This window comes from Tenrec ecaudatus, chromosome 8 (genome assembly GCF_050624435.1).
Source record: "Tenrec ecaudatus isolate mTenEca1 chromosome 8, mTenEca1.hap1, whole genome shotgun sequence".
In the NCBI taxonomy this organism is placed as follows: Eukaryota; Metazoa; Chordata; class Mammalia; order Afrosoricida; family Tenrecidae; genus Tenrec; species Tenrec ecaudatus.
This window is the reverse complement of record NC_134537.1, coordinates 141657537-141675784: the sequence shown is the minus strand read 5'-3', so window position 1 is coordinate 141675784 and position 18248 is coordinate 141657537. Positions and strand designations below refer to the sequence as shown.

Below are 18248 nucleotides of genomic sequence, written 5' to 3'. Positions count from 1 at the left end.
CATTCCTACCCAAGAATAGCTAAACTAATATTCACTTTACGTGTTTCTTTATAAACATATCCTTTACTTAGCAGAAGCAATAAAACATCTCAAAATGTGTAGATCTATGTAAAGTTCTGATTTTTCTTCCTACGTCACAAATGCTTCATTTTGCATAAGGGCCACTTTCATAACAGACCTCTCAAAACGATGGTGGAAAGACACCTCTCCCAATTAGCAACCAGCAGTCCTTCTAAGTATCATTGATCGGCAGGAAAGCTGATGATCCGCCATAAAAAGGATGGGCTTCCTGAGTCCTGAGAAAGACTGTGTTCCAACTAGTACCTTGATATCCTTGATATTGTTACTGTGATATCAATGGCTTAATTTATCCATGTGTTTGTCTATATTCTGATAGAGACAAAACTGTGGCTATCTAAAATTTTATACTGAGAAAGGATTCTTTAGGACATTTGGCAAAACAGTGAAAATCAATTCTCTAGAAAAGTAGTGTTCCTGCAATTTTAAGGAATGCAAGTTTAAAATTCCTTGTCAAGCCTTATGAGCCCAATAAAAAGATTTAAAAAAAAAGAAAACAACAGTAATAAATTAAATAATATATTATTGCATTTGGTAAATCTGCTGTCGAAGCCATCTTGAGAAGAAAATTGATTGTGGTAATGATTGTACAACTCTGTTTAATATGGCTGAACTATTGAATTGTATGATATGCAAACTATATGCCAATAAAATTGTTTTAAAAATAATAATAATTTATAAATTATCATCGGTTCATGCGGGAGGGAGGGGAGAGGGGGAATGAGCTGATACCAAGGGCTCAAGTAGAAAGAAATGTTTTGAAAATGATGATGGCAACAAATGCACAAATGTGTTTGACACAATGGATGGATGTATGAATTGTGATAAGAGCTGTATTGGAGGCAATAAAATTATTTTAAAAAGAAAAAAAACCAGAAAAGTAAAACAAGTGAAATGAATATAAAATTAAATAACAAGATTTTTGTTTAATTCGATATAGCTACAATAAGCTCATTTTAACATGTACCCAATTTTTTACGATCATTTGCATTCTTTTTATACTATGTCTTTGAATTGTAGTATGTATTTTATACTTTAAAGTACATATTATTTTAGTCTAGTTGCATGTTAGGCTCCCAATATGAGAAATTTATTTTAGAATATGAATTATTGAAAAACATGTTACTCTCTTAGATAATGAGAGCTATACAATACTTTGCATAGGAGCTCGGGTGGCACTGCTGAGTAAGCATTAGGCTGCTACCCACAATGCTGGGTGTTCAAACCTACCAGCTCCACTGAGAGAGAAAGACGGGGCTATACGATCCTATAAAGATTTACAGTCTGGATGGGTTACTGTGTGTCCATGTTGACTTGGTGGCGGTGGGTTTGTGTATTTGGTATATTATGTCATGAATGAGAGTTTTGTCTATGCTTCATCGTCATGAGTCAAGGAGTCCTGTAGCACCATGAGTTAGGCCTTGAGCTTCTAACCAAAGGAGTGATGGCTCAGCCAGGGTGCAATGAAGCACCAAAAGAACACACCTTCCCTCTAGCAGACACGAAAGACGACCCCTCCGGGACCAGAGGTGAGAGTGGCGATGCCTGGAGGGTGGAGGGAATGTGGGGTGGAGGGGGGGGGGATGGACGGCGGAGAAGAGGGCAGGGGGAGACATCGAACAGTGTAACATATGACAAAATAATAATTTATGAATTATTAAGGGTTCAGGAGAGAGGGGGGAATGAGGAGGGAGGGGAAATGAGGAGCCAATATTAAGGACTCAAGTGAAAGGCAAATGTTTTGAGAATGATGATGGCAACAAATGTACATATGTTCTTGACACAATGGAAGTATGTATGGATTGTGATAAAAAAATTGTACGAGCCCCCAATAAAATGATTTTTTTAAAATTCTCATAACATACAACTTAATTGTTCACTTATCTTAAGAGTTGCACAGTCGTCACCATAATCAATTTCAGAACATTTTCTTCTCCTACTCATTGCTAGCTCCCATGTCATGCCACTGGGTAATTATTAATCCAAGTGATATCTCTAGAGATTTATCTATCCTGGATTTCATACACAGAAAATGATACTAAACACAAACAACAACAACAAAACAAAATGTTGAAAAACTTCAATCAAAAAGAAAACGGAGTCAACTTTAAAATGGCCCAATGGGGAGATCAAATGATCTGGTGTTCATTGCCACCTAGCTTCATCTGCCGTCATTGACTTTACAATGTTGCCCGTCTGATAGCAAAGCTATTCGGGTCCCTGGCCTCCGGTCAGAGGGGGATCACGGGACACTTCATGCATTTGGGGTACAAATGGTTTGGGGGCCTCCACTGTCATCCATAGCCTTCTGCAAACTGGGTGGTTAGAATTTAAGCTCGGATACTGTTCCTTCCCTCAGATTTAGATTTTATTATTTACAATTGTTGGATTACACAGGTGAGGACCAGCAGTTCTAAATCAAATTCTGCCTCCTGAAATGGTTGCATTTCAACCATCCTTTTTGTACAGTGATTCTGTGAATCCATCCTTCTATCTTCTTTTGATATGTCCTATCTCATTCCGTTTTGGTTTGGTTTTGTTCACCAGTGATGTTGTTAAATGCTATTGTAACCCCATGCTGACTTCATGGCTTTCTTTGTTGTAATTTTGGTTGGAGGAGATTGCCAGGTCTCTCTCCCATGGCGTGCGTGTGCATGCATGTGTGTGTGAATACACTAGCATCTGCAGCACCAGGGATTTTCTTTTTACCTAAAGAATCCTTGCAATTCAAGAACTGGGAAGGCCAATTTTGTTATTTGGTAGTATTAGTTTTCTAACCCCTAAGGCTTTGAACTGTGCATCATACTTTATTTTGTCTTCTCACGCCGCCCTTTTAAATCTCCTGTTCATCTTTGACTTCATGATTTTTCCATTCATTTTAGTTACCCTGCACTTAAAGACCACGTTGCAGAGTCTCTTCTGAAATCTAATTTGGCATTTTCTTTCTTACCTGTCTTTTTAAGGATCTTTCACGTTCTTCATGTATGATGATTTTGAACTCTCCCTCATAATTCCTAATTTTTAGTTACTAGTGTTCAGTGTGTGGCATTTACTTTTGAGATGGTCTCTAAATTCAGGAGAGCTATAGTCAAAGTCTTACTTTGGCCTTTTGGAACGTGTCTTGATTACTTGCAGTTTCAAATTGAATTTAAACATAAATCATTGACTCGCTAGTCTTTAAACAACACATTACCTTTTCTAAATGCAGGTGCTGGCAATCATACAGCCTTCACATTTTGTAACTTCTGGTAGAAGTAAGAAATTGGGAATACTATGGTGGACGTGTTTCTCTCTCTCTCCCCTGCCAACTCTTTACATACACACGGACATATGCACACACATACTGATATAAACACACCACAGTGAGATTAAATAAAGGAACAGAGTAATAGAGTAGTTTTAATTTTTAAAAACTGACAATAAAGCAGACTAAATAGATTGTATCAGTAAGACAGCAGAGCCCAAATCAGAATCTGTTGGGTGCTTAGATGCTAGAACAGCTAATGATGATACGGCATAGAATTTTTTCTTGTAAATGTCATAAAATTTGGATTTTCATCACTAAGTTTGAGGTGTGTGAGGTGCTATTTCCCCCAAAGGCAACCGATAGATCAGCATGTTATGAGAGGCTCTTGCAGAGTGAAAATCTGTCAACTTTCAACAATTAAAATAATTTTCAAATAAACACGGTATTTAGAATGATTTCCTGGTTTACACCCTATAAAATGGCCCAATTAAAATAAATAGTTTATTGGCATCAACCCTAAAGACATGAAGTGAGAGCCAAAGAAAATACAAAATGCATAAAATGTCCCAGGGGAACTGCTTGGAGACAAGCGAAAACAGTGAATGCATCCAATATTCTTGAGAGGTTCTAGCTTACTATAGACATGTGGACTTGGGTGTGCATGTGGGAAAGGAAGGCAGCAGTGCTGAAGCAATTCAGTCATTTTCTGAGGTGATGGGACAGTGTATTGCTCTGGGGTTAATGGTGAGCTCTCTGGTTTGCAATGGTTATGATGAGCTACTGTTTCTTTTGGTCCCCATCTCCTTGAAAATGTGCTTAATTGTTTGCAGAGAAATGGAGATTAATGAATGTGTGTGTGTGTGTGTGTGTGTGTGTGTGTGTGTGTGTTTTAAAGCAGATCCTATCCTTCTAAATACTATGCTTTATTTATTGACCTTTTCGGTTGTGTCAGTCCAAATTTCCTAACTTAAGGGGAAAAAAGTCATGACCTAAAACCAAAAAGAAAAATCAAAGAACTGCTCCCACATTTACCAAAAGCCAGACACAATTTCCGTGGATTGGAAGAGCTTGCTGTGGAACAAGAAGCTTAACTGGAAATGAAGAGACTATATGTTGCAGATCCATTGCACTCTCTCATCACCAATATCCCCCATAAAGAACCCAAAGTACTCTCTGCTACCAGAGCAGGACTCTGTCTGTGTTGGCCAACCTCTGGAAACCATAGGAGGGCCTGACAGTGATGTATAACAAGGTTAGAGAACCATTATCCATCTTCATTTTCTTGACAAGGACGGCATCTCAGGCCATGGGGAGGAGAAGGAGATTGCCTGCCCCCTCTGTTCAGGTTGGCAGCACCTACTATCAAATATCCAGGTGTCTGGCAATGGCCTCGGAGAGACAATGGCTGCCTTATCTCCTGGAATTCAAAGAACTTCAACCCACCAACCAAAATAACTGCTGAGTGGGTACTACTCACTGACCCTTGGCTCAGAAAAGGGAGACAGCTTCTCTAACATGTGTAGTCAAAGAGAATTGGCATTGCCAATTTTAATGGCAGGGAGGCCTTCTATTTGAGTTTTCAAAGCTAAAAACAGGCACATCATAAAACATATCCCCCACGGACTGACAGATGCTGTAGGCGTGGGAAGAAAACAGCAGCGAAAGCAAGGCTGTCGTACTGCCTGTTTTTGATGGAAGGAAGACGTTTGCTGTTTTCGCTCTTCCCAAACCATTTAAAATAAGAATCCAAGCTCAGAAATACTTTTTAAAAGATCCAGTGAGAGCCTGGAAGATGATAGAAGAAGAGGCAATGGCATACAATCCATAAAATTTCAAAGATATTTTAACAAAGATTGAATGAAAGTTGTGTGCTTACCTAACAGATGTTAACCTTTATTTGCATCCTACAAGTTCCCACTACAGTAATTTTACATACGGTTTCTAGTATAGTTTCTAGTGTACCAGGTCCTGGAGAGAAAACACGACATTCTGCTAATAACCGTAGGCATGCACTATTGCCAGGTTAATAATTCCCTCTCACAAGTTTATAAATTTCACAACAAAAATTACATCAAAATGAGAACTGAGAAATGGAAAAACTAGGTAATAAATGAATAAGAGGTGCATGCTTTACCAAAGACTGACTACCCCAAACTCTAAATATTTCCATCAGAGAATAAAACATTATCGCAAAGAAAAAACACAAAATGTAGTTTTCAGATGTTATTAACTAGTTGGTCAACCCACAGACAAAATTCCCAATGGCCATGAAGTTTGTCTCATTGAACAAGTTGTTGTCTTCAGAATATTTGAACAAAAGCAACCAATCATCCTTTGATATTCACATGAGGAGAGTCCTGGGAACTATAGGAAACAAGTTTATTTTGGAGCCTATAATCAATTTTTCTGTCCTAAATGTTTGTCAGATGGAAGAGGGTATAAAGAGAAGGCTTGCTTAAAAATAGTCATTTAAAAGGCTAAGGCTGAGGGTCGCAGCTAAGGAATCTGAATAAAGCACACAAAATGCTCCCCAGCTGTCTATGTCTAGGAAATGCTAGGTCTTCAAGCACTGCCTATCTGTAGGTTTCATATAGCCTAGGGGGGTGAGGTTTAGATTTTTACTGGGCTCAAACCTTCCCCTTTTATCTCTATCTAAACCTTATATTCTTAATTAAGATGGTCTTTTTTTAGAACTTGAGGAGGAGATACCAAATGCCTAATATGCTTTAAAAAGCATATTCTGTAGACAGAGTAGGGGGGAAACCACTTTATTGTAAAGGGAGTAAATTTAAATGTTTCATCTGAATCCCTTAGTATGAAATGGTGCCATTTAATGTTGAGGCTTTCTACTCCTGTAAAGATTTACAGGGCTTCTGAGACTGCGACTCTTTATGGGAGTAGAAAGACTTGGCTTTCTCCCATGGTGGTTTCAAACTCCTTTTGGTTAACTGCCCAATATGTAACTGCTATTGAGTTCCTTCCTGTTTCTAGTGACCCCACAGAACAGGAGAGATTTTCCCTTGTGGATTCTGAGCACTGACTCTCATAGAATCAATGTGGACACAAAGTGACCATCACTCCCCGCCCCTGTGGGTTTCCAAGACTACTACTGTTTAAGGCAGGGTTCTCAACCTGTGTGTGGCCAACAACCCTTTCACGGGGTTGCCTGATTCATAACAGTAGCAAAATCACAGTTATAAAGTAGCAATGAAAACAATGTTGTGGTTTGGGGGTCACCACCACATGAGGAACTGTCTGAAAGGGTCGCAGCAGGAGGAAGGTTGAGAGCCACTGAAGGGAATAGAGAGCCCAGTCTTTTGTGGATCTACTGTTGGTTTCAAACTGCCGGCCATATGGATCGCGGCCCCCGCTTAACCGCTAAGCCATCAGGGATCCTATAGTTAGACTATAAATCTACAAAGAGAAAGCTTTAATGTAATCTGGTTTCTCTGCCAGGATCTAGACCTCCAATATCCACAACCAAGCATAGGATAGAAATATATCAAGATTTAAGATGAAATCCATAGAATGCAGAAAAATCCAAATGTCACTGCCAATACTCAAGGGAAAAGGGATAGTTTCTTCACAACTCCTAAATTTCTAAAAACCTCCACTTTAAAGACACTTGATTTGGTAGGCTGTCAGTAAGAATTATCTAACATCAACACTCCTATAAGATAAAGGTGCTCTAAGCAGGAGCCATTATCTTTGGTACACAGGCCAACTGACTGCTTTCTTGTAAAAGCATCACCTGGGAATTGGAAAACAGTCAGAGATCTGGAACATATCTTTCTGGACAAGGCCAGAAGTCTGAGAAGCAACCACCAGAAATAAACAAGCTAAAAATAAAAAATTAAATTAAAAAGTTAAAAATAAAAAATAAAGAGAACCACTATACTAGATGATGATGAGGATAACAGCAGGAGCTGTAACTATTTATTGCATGCTAGTATTAGCCCAAGCCCACTGCTAATGAGTTGACTTCACTCACAGTGACCTGACAGGGTGGAAGAGACGCCATATTATTTCCAAGGCTGTGATCTTTATACAAGCAGACATCTTTCCCTTACGGAATGGCTGGTGGGTTTGATCTATCAACCTTCAGGGTTCCTTTAGTACCTGCTATACCATTAAATAAACCCTTTCATACAATATCTCGTTTAATCCTGATCTTCTTCCCATTATACTAATTCTACATTCCATGTACTCAACACTGTATTAGCTGACTATCTCAGCCTCATGGTAATGCATATAACTCCACTATACATTTGGGTCTAATGGGGTAGCCCAGATCTCAAAACTAAATACTCAAAGTACATGTACATTCTATCTTGTCCAGAGTTTTATTTCTTTCAGGACCTACACAGTTCTTCCAAGGACTCCTAGACAAAGGGAAAATGCCTCATGCACACAAAACTGGGTAGAAAGATGTAAGTGTTAATTATCTTGTCATTTGGGGCTGCTTTTATACGCCTCTGTATAGTTACTTGAGTTTTATGTATCATTTCTTTAAGATTTTTTTATAGACCACTGAGCACGCAAAGAACAAAGATGAGGGGATGTACAGGAAAGATAAGGAAAAGAGCTCTTGCTTTTAAAGTAAAATAAGTGTCCGTGGAAATTTCCTTGACAGTTAGACAAGTGCTGCCAATCAGAGATGAAACGTTAGAATTCTAAGTCAACGAACCTTATTGGCTCTGTGATGCATGGGAACAATTATAACTTGAGTGGCAATATGATGTAATGCAAATGTCAAAAAGAAAACCAAACAAACAAAAAACAAATGTCAGTCAGTCCTCAAACTGGTATTAAATCTGAAAGGCTATTGCAAATATGAATGGCTTTTCACATAAGATACTAGTTCTCAGGAATCTCCCTCATTTTTTTACACAGTAAGCAAAATATTAAGTCAATCTTGTCATTAATATTTCTCTGCCACTGAGTCTTAACTGAGAGTTGGTTTGCCTCTTGAGAATACCAATCCCATCAAAGAGAAGCAGCTTTTTTGTTTTTAACCCAAAATGTACTTCTGAATCAGATCATAAGGTAGTCAAAAACAACAATTATAAAAAGTAAAATAATCATGTAGTCATTCCTAAGTATTCATTATACATTTTAAGGGTGTTGTTGCTTGCTTACTCCAAAGCTCTTTCCTTCTTTACCATTATGACAGAATGAGAGCCTATTTTTTCTCAAGACTGAGGAAAGCATGATTTCATACACTGCTCCGAGACTCACCTTGACTGATCTAGTAACCATTAAAATGTCCTTCTCTTGATCAATAATGGTTCAGACAGCAAAATGTGAAAAAAAAAAATCCTGGATAGTCAAGACAAAAAATGCAGTGTATTACTTCTGGATATAATATGTCATATATAATCCCTGAAGCTATGTTTATTTCTGAAAGGCAAGATTATTTTATTTTTATGCAAATATCACACAAGTATTAAGTTTTGTTCTTTTTTCCTGCCAACCAAGCTCACCCTTCATAAGGCATTTTTGTAAGCATACAATGGTGTCTTATTCATATGTTGCTGTTTTTAAAATTAGCTTAAGACATTTATGAAGATACTGGAAGGGAGAGAGGGATAGTTGTCAATATATATAATACATAATTCTTATTTTGATTTTTTATATCTTACATTTTTCATTTCTCTCCCAAATATTTCACAATAAGCATGTATTACTTCTAAAAATTTTTGTTTTAAAAGACTTTGGAAAGCCATTGCCTTGATTGTGCTGTTGGTCAAGTTGAAGTAAAAGAGTAGTACTATTACTATTAAAAGTAGCCTAACCAACCAGGGGAATCTTCCTAGGGACATGTTCCAAGTGGGATAGGGGCGCAAACAACATGGTGGTCTTCCTGAGTTTAAAAGGCAGAGACTGGAGGCCAAGGGAACCTCTTAGCAGAGTTGAGTCTTGGCACTACTGAAGGCCAGAGAGAAGAAAGCCACAAGTGAGCACACAGGAAAATTAGAGAGGGGTCCTGTTGGACACCTGATTGAACATTAATCTGGGGCCAGGGAAATAACCACCAGAAATAACTGTGGAACTTATGTAAGTCTGTACATATTTTGAGCTCACACCAGCAAGACTAGAGAGGTATCCAAATGATAAGTCAGTAGACAGAACCCTCTGAAGGGTCCTACTTTAGGAATGAGGGTGGAATTCTAAAGATTGTTTTGGGTCCACCATAAGATTAAGAGACAGTTTCAAAGGATCCAATCCATTCAAAGTAGCTTCTGCATATCATAGACACCATTTAAAGCAGCGGTTCACAACCCTTTTCACAGGGTCGCCTGATTCATAACAGTAGCAAAATGAGAGTTATGAAGTAGCAACGAAAATAACTTTATGGTTGGGGTGTCACCACAACATGACGCACTGTCTAAAAGGGTCACAGCATTAGGAAGGCTGAGAACCTCTGATTTAAAGGAATGCACCAAAATACAACACCCAGCAGGATAACATTTACAATCATAGGCATCCAGTAAAAAATCATCAGGAATACAAAAAAGCAAGCAATAGGATCCATAATCAGGAAAAAAAATCAGTAACAGAAACTGACCTGAAAAATATATAGAATGCAGAACAAGCAGAAAAGTATAAATATAAAGTATAAATATGTCCACTGCATTGAAGATGATAGATGATAACATGTGAATAAGAAGAAAAGCAAAAGATTTTTTAAAAAGACCAAATAAAATTCATATGGATATAAAAATGCAGCATTTAAAATAAAAAAATTGGAGTGAATTAATCAGAAATTAGGGCAAAAGTCCCCAAAATTTGAAGATATAGTAAGAGAAACTATCAGAAATGAAGCACAGAGAAATCATGGCTGGAAAATAATTATCAGTAGCCTATGAAGTAATATGAAGTGGTTTCAAATATATATCTACCCACATCTAACATATCACCACGATCACACTACAAAGCTCAGATCGTTATGTGAAAACTCAGCATGATGCATTTACGTGCTCAGCATATGTATTAAATAGGTATGGAAATGATAAAACCCTGAAGCACACTTTTTTTCTGATTGAAACCATCCATTATTCTCTTTTTCTGTTAACATGCCTGCCTCTTGGTCCATGTAAAGGTTCTCAATTAGCACATTTAAATGTTTGGGAAATTCCACTCCCCAAAATGTTATCAATAGCTTGTTATGATCCATACAGTTCGATGCCTTTGCCTAGTCAATTAAACACAGGTAAACATCTTTCTTGCATCTTCTGCTTTCAGCCCAGTTCCAGCTGACAAGATTCAATGACATTCCTTGTTTCCTGGCTTCTTCTAAATTCACTTTGAATTTCTGGTAGTTCCCTGTTGAAGTACTCCTACCACCATTTTTAATTATCTCCAAAAATTTTATTTTCATGCAATGTTAATGACATTGTAATAATATATGTTATAATGATATTGTTAGATAATTTATGTATTCGGTTGGGCACTATGGGGGGAAATGGCATGAATATAAATCTCTTTCAGTTGTTTGGCCTGGTAACTGCCTTGCAAATTTCTTGGCATAGAGCTAATTGGCATGTATGTAGCTGCCAAATTTTATCATGCCATAACTAATAATTGCCCAGCTGACACATAACCTTAACATTACTTCTCACTTTACATCTTGGCATTCATTGTACATTATCAATAGGAGATTTTATCCTGTTGTCATAGATTTGAGCTGTCAGAAAACTTGACAGTCCATAAGTGAGAGGAGATTTAATTATCACTTATGAAGGAAGAAAGAGAAAACACACCACAACAAATAAGTAGAACTAATGCTACAGGTTTTTAAAATACAATAAAAATTTTAAACTTTGACACCTCAGCTCAATAAATTACAAGTAGAATGTAGCTTTAAAAGAAACATAATAAGGCTGGGGGAGGGGGTCATGAGCTGAAACCAAGGGCTCAAGTAGAAAGAACATGTTATGAAAATGATGATGGGAACATATGTACAAAGGTGCTTGACAAAAATGGATGGATGTATGGATTGTGATAAGAACTGTAAAAGCCCCATTGTAATGAAAATGCTAAAAAAAACAAACCCAGTGATGGAATATTTAAGAGCAGTGAGACAGGAAAGAATGAATACATATCTTAAATTAATTGAATGAAAAGTAAAAATGTTTGCACAATTTTTGTGAAATGAACATAAAATAGTTTAAAGAATTCACTACCTGCAGAAATGCACCACAGTAAATATTAAAGAAGCTCCTTGGGAAGAATTAAAAAGATGACAGATAGATATTTGAATCTACACAAGAAATGAAAAATGTGAATATGTGAATAAATGCAAATATGTGACTAAACATACATTACATTTTAATCACTTTTTAAACTATTTAAAAGATAATTGATTATTTAAAGCAAAATATAACAATATGTTACAGTTTGTATATGTTTAACAATATGAAAAAAGACAGGTGATGAAAAAGCAAATAAGAATGTTACACTAATATAAAATGGTGTACTAGTATTTTAAGATATGCTGTTCTAAGTAAATAAAAATACATATCATAAATTCAATAACAATAACTAAAATACAAATTTGAGCCGACAAGGTGAGTCCACCTCCAGACATGAAAGGTGCCTAAGGGCCAGACTCTTGTGGGTTCTATCCGTCTCTATCTGACCAGTAAGCCTGGGCTCTTTTATGATTTTGATTTTTGTTCCACATTTTTCTCTCACTCTGTCTAAGACCACCTAGTGTGATCCCTTTCAGTGTATCTGCTAGTGGCTAGAAGCAAAACTATTAATTTGCTCTGTAAACCTTCATCCAAATTCACAGTCAAAAGTTAAAAAACAAAGAGAATCGCCCTGATTAGATTTTTTGTTTTTCTGATAAATATTTGCATAGTGCATTTTCCTCACTCTTTCTTTCTAGCCTAGCTTATCATTTTCACATACCATATTTTAAGATTTAACCTGAAAATTACTGATTTTAATTGGACTGTTTAGATCGGTTATATTGCCATCTGCACTTTTTTCTTCCATTGTTTTACAATGGAAGCAGTTTGTTCTACTTTCGGTTTTTTTTTCTTTGTGACATTGTTAGCCACATTAGCATCAAAGTAGATTTGCAGGTAAGATTTTCAGTGATAAAAAGGAAAATTATGTATGTTTACCATAATTTTTAAAGTATAATCCAAGAGAAACCAATAAGCAGCAAAAATTAAAAAGTTGGAATTGACATGTTAGTAGACCTATGTAATTTTACACTATTTCAATTTTCTTAGAACCAAATATATTTTGCCAAGAGCCTTATAATTACTTCTCTTTACATTTCTCACAGACAGCATAGTGCACCATATACTCTCTTTCTGCCTTCCTTCCCAACCAAACTGCAATTTTGTAATTAGTCTTAATAAATATTCATGACAAACATCAGCTATGCCAATAATGATCCTCATCTTTTTCTTTACCAGATCTCCCTAACGGTAAATGCCAACATGACAATTTTTTGGCCAATAAAACATAAACCAAAGTGTAATAAGGGTTTTCTTTTTTTTTTTTTTTTAAGATTTTATTAGGGGCTCATACAACTCTTATCACAATCCATACATATATCAATTGTGTAAATAACATCTGTACATTCATTGCCCTCATTTTCAAAGCATTTGCTCTCCACTTAAGCCCTTTGCATCGGGTCCTCTTTTTTCCCCCTCCCTCCCCGTTCCCCCCTCCCTCATGAGCCCTTGATAAGTTATAAATTATTATTTTGTCATATCTTGCCCTGTCCGACGTCAACCTTCATTCCATTTTCTGTTGTCCGTCCCCCAGGGAGGAGGTCACATGTAGATCCTTGTAATCGGTTCCCTCTTTCCAACCCACTCTCCCTCGACGCTCCCAGTATCACCAGTCACACCCCTGGTCCTGAAGAGATCATCCACCCAGGATTCCCTGTGTTTTCAGTTCCTATCTGTACCAGTGTATGTCCTCTGGTCTAACCAGACTTGAGAGGAAGCATTAGGAACTAGAAGAAAGTTGTATTTTTCATTATTCCTCCATTGCACCCTGACTGGCTCGTCTCCTCCCTGAGACCCCTCTGCAAGGGGATCTCCAGTGGCCGACAAATGGGCTTTGGGTCTCCACTCTGCACTTCCCCCTTCATTCACTATGGTAAGATTTTTTTGTTCTGATGATGCCTTATACCTTATCCCTTTGACACCTCATGATCGCACAGGCTGGTATGCTTCTTCCATGTGGGCTTTGTTGCTTCTGAGCTAGATGGCCGCTTGTTTACCTTCAAGCCTTTAAGACCCCAGACACTATCTCTTTTGATAGCCAGGCACCATCAGCTTTCTTCACCACATTTGCTTGTTCACCCACTTTGGCTTCAGTGGTGGTGTCGGGTGGGTGAGCATCATGGAATGCCAATTTAATAGAAGAAAGGATGCTTGTGTTGAGGGAGTACTTAGTGGAGGCCCAATGTCCTTCTGCCACCTTAATACTAAACCTATAAATATAGGCACATAGATCTATTTCCCCATCCTCATCTATATAATTGCATATGTACATGTCTTTGTCTAGACCTCTATAAATGCCCTTTGCCTCCAGCTCTTTCCTCTATTTCACTAAGGGTCTTCTGAAACGGATTTTATTCCCTTAATAAAAGGAACAGATGAGGTTGATCATCTTTTTCCCATCTAGATGTGGAGTCACTTCTGAATATAAACTATACTAGGATGAAAAGACCAAAAGTGCCTGGTCCATGTGCACACCAGTGAACAGCTAAGTCAACATAGAAAGGGACTGTCTCTGAGAAAGGTAGGGCCTATTTATTTAAACCGTTCTCTTTAAGGTTTTCTGTTGCGCAGCTCATTTCCAGTTCAGTGGTTGAAACCCAATAGACAACTCTGCAGGAGGCAGACGTGACTGTCTGCTCCAGTAAAGATTTAGAAGTCAAAGAGAGCCTCTATGGGGTTGCTATGAGTTGGGATAGACTTGATGACAGAGGTTTGGGGTTGTTTTTCTTTCTTTTCTTCCTTCTGTCTTTTAAAAATTCTCTAATAGATGCATTTCTCACTGATAAGTACTCAGACCATTTGTTCTTCTACTAAGAAGAGCCTGCAGATAGTTTTAAAATATAAAATAAAAACAAATTACTAGGAATTGTAAGTTTTTGAAGACTTTGAGCAAATCAAGTTTTCTGTGGTGTCCACTAAATGTATCATATATACTCGAGTATAAGTTGAGGCACCTAATGTTACCACAAAAACTGCATTTAAAATGTGCTGAAAAACTCGGCCTATGCGCGAGTATATTTGGTCCATCTGCCTTGTTTCCATCTAGATTGCAAGCTTTCTTGTGGATAGTCGTCTTCTCCAGTCTTCTGTAGGGCCACGGCACTGTGGGGTGCGCAAATCAGATTGCAAGTGGGCAAAATTTCTATATATCCTTTACAATACCTGTAGTTATTCTCTGATACTAGTAGAAAGAAACAAGGCTAGATTTGTGCCATAAAAGGGAGTCCGGGGCAAGACAAACAAGCAAAGTGATGTGCACTGTCTTACGTTCACATTCTCGAACATCCAAGTTGAACTGCTGTAAGGCGCCCAAGGTGAGCTGTCTTACTTCCGCTTCCAACAACAGTTGCATCAAGGACGTAGCTAAATGCTTACAAGCCGACATGCATGCTGTCTGGGCCACCTTTCCCTGAAACAAAAAGTGCACATTATAGTGTTGATACATCAAAAAGAAATTCCAACAAAAATTGCAGTCAAGCAAAACCAAACTCATTGCTATGGAGTCAATTCTGACTCTTGCAACCCACAAAGGACAAGGAAGAACTGCCCACGTGGAAGTAGAAAGCCCCTCGTCCTTCTCCCATGGATCTGCCACTGGTTTGGAACTGCTCACCGGTGGTTACAAGTGTAGCCAGTGCAGTTGTTTCTTTGACATTCTCCAAGTTACACCTCATATTCCAATACTCTTGAAGCTATAGGGTGTAACGGTGACCATCTTAAACATTAACTCAAACACTGTCAGTTATTGTGGCTATAACACTAAAATGAAATTTATATAATGCCAAATTGAGCAAAGAAGCACTTTTTCCTTTCTGAATTAACAGCAGAATAACAATATTTAAGAGGACTAAAGAGAATCTATAGCAGTGGTTCTCAACCTTCCTAATGCGGCGACCCTTTAATACAGTTCCTCAAATTGTGGTGTCCCTTCCCCAACTATAAAATTATTTTTGTTGCTACTTCTTAACTATAACTTTGCAACTGTTATGTATCAGTGACCCCAGTGACAGGGTCATTCAACCCCCAAAGGGGTAGCAACCCACAAGTTGAGAACCACTGATACAGAGAGTTTACAATAACAACTGAAGGTTATATAGTACACTAGCTTCCAAAGGAGGTAGAACATCTAAGATGAACACTAGGAAGAAAACTGGGGATTTAAATATTACCGGTCAACTCCACTCCTCCTCTATTGTTTGGTCACACTGTGTTGCTGTGATGCTGGAAGCTCCGTCGCGGGCATTTCAAATAGTGTATTTCATGCTCTTTAATAGTGTTAAATGCTCTTTAATAGTGAACAAGTTTCAGTGGAACTTCCAGACTAATACAGGCTGGGCAGAAGGACCTGGCAAACTACTTCTTTGGAAAAAAAAAAAAAGCCACTGAAATTTTCATGCCATGTGCCGGAAGATGAGCCTCCTAAAAATAGAGTCCAGCTTAATGATATGGACAGACTAAATCGTTCAGGACCTTCATTTGCTAATGTGGCACGACCCAACATGAGAAGACACAGCTGCAGACAAGGCATCAGGTTTGCAAGATGACTGGTTAACAACCAGCACTATGTAGCTGACACTTGCTGAAGGTAAAGTGGACTTGAAGCACTAAATGATGAGAACCTCAGGCTCTAGCCTTCAGGATGGATGGCACTTCAACATACAGAAAATAGAAGTTCTTACAACTGAACCAACAGGCAACATTATGATAAACAGAGAAGTTGTCAAGGATTTCCTTTTACTTGGTTCTAGAATCCTGTTAGCATCAATTTGCTGAAGAATGAAACAAGATCCATACTTCACTATTATAGAAGAAGAAAAATCCGGGTAAAGGTTTTCATGCCCAAATAAGCGCAGACTTTGATGGTTACCAGTGCTAGGAAGAAAGAGGGAGGAGTAGCAATCGTCTAGAGCAGGGTCAGCAAATTGCAGCCCGAGAACCACATGCGTACGTACATGCAGCTGTGAAATAAAATTGGAAAATTTAAAGAGTACTATTCAGATAATGGAGATTTCACTTGTTTGTAAAAATATACTTACGAATCGTGAGTAATTTTTAAATTGCTGTGAGAAACAGGGATGGCTCTTCCATCTCAAAAGTTTGCTGACCCCTGTGATAGAGAGGTTTACTTGGCTGAAGGGGAGGATAGTATTATACACGAGGAAGAAAAGAACTAAAAGCAGGGACAGGGAAGGCTTTTGGGAGGTTTGATAAGTAAAATTGTTGAATACAAAAATGATAATCAGAAATATTGGGAGTCCTGGTGGCATAGTGGTTACACATTGGGCTGCTAAAAGAAATGTAAGTGCCCACCTAATTCACAATAAAAAGTTTTTATAAAAATCAAATGCTATATTGTACTAGGCTAATCTGCTACAAAAGACCTTTCAAAGGGGTTAAAATGCAAAGATGTTCCTCTGATGACATCAGTGTACTTAAAAAATCATTTTATTGGAGGCTCATACAACTCTTATGACAATCCATACATACAGACTTCCGTGTACTTGACTCAAGACATGATGTTGTCAATTGCTTGATATGCATGTGAAAGCTCCACAAAGAATACGGAAAACTGAAGCAGAACTGATACCCTTGAATTATGGTGTTGGAGAAGAAAGAATATATCATGGACTGTCAGAAGAACAAAGAAATCTCTAGGAAAAAGTACAAGCAGAATGCTCCTTAGAAGCAAGGATGGAAAAGATTTCATCACACATGCTTTGGACATGTTATCAAGAATTCAACCCCTGGAGAAGGGCATCATGCTGGGAAATGTACAGGACCGAAACAAAAGGAGAAGAACCTTGATGGACACAATGGCTGCAATACTGGATTCAAACATCAATGATTTTGAGGAGAGTGCAGGCTGCAGGCAGTGTTTCATTCTGTTGTACACAGGTCACTATCAGTCAGCATCTACTCTATGCACCTAATAAGTACAACAATAACAATGCTATTAAATGTTGTCAAATGTTGTGAAGGCATATTACATATACTTAATTGCTAATCACCCTCCTTTGTGAATTTCCTGTGTAAGTTGACTCTCCACACTAAGGGTGCAGTGGTAGGAAGGGAATTGTCTTAACATTTTCTTAAGAGTTTTATACTCAACTACTTCCTCAATGCAAGAATACTTTCTTTATTAAACTGGCATTCCATGATGCTCACCATCCCCACACAAACGTTGAAGACAAAGCGGGTGCATAAGCAAATGTGGTGAAGAAAGCTGATGGTGTCCATCTATCAAAAGATATAGTATCTGGGGTCTTAAAGGCTTGAAGGTAAACAAGTGGCCATCTAGCTCAGAAGCAACAAAGCCCTCATGGAAGAAGCACACCAGCCTGTGAGATCACAAGGTGTCGAAGAGATCAGGTATCAGACATCATCAGAACAAAAAGTCATATCATTGTGAATGAGGGGGAGTGCGGAGTGGAGACCCAAAGCCCATCTGCAGGCAACTGGACATCTCCTCACGGAAGGGTCTCGGGGAGGAGACAAGCCAGTCAGGATGTGATATAGCAACAATTAAACATACAAATTTCCTCTAGTTCCTAAATGCTTCCTCCTACCCTACTATCATGATCCCGATCCTACCTTACAAATATGGCTAGACCAGAGGATATACACTGGTACAGATAAGAACTGGAAATGGAGGGAATCCAGAGCGGATG

At 38.1% G+C, this 18248-nt stretch overlaps 1 protein-coding gene across 1 annotated transcript in view; it reads right to left on the bottom strand.

Moving 5' to 3' along the window:
* EXOC6B (exocyst complex component 6B) overlaps window positions 1-18248 on the bottom strand; it is a 567559-nt gene that overhangs the window by 152114 nt on the left and 397197 nt on the right. Inside the window, exon 19 of the mRNA XM_075556958.1 lies at window positions 14848-14989. Within this exon, the coding sequence (XP_075413073.1) occupies window positions 14848-14989 (142 nt within the window). The remainder of the gene's footprint in view (window positions 1-14847; window positions 14990-18248) is intronic.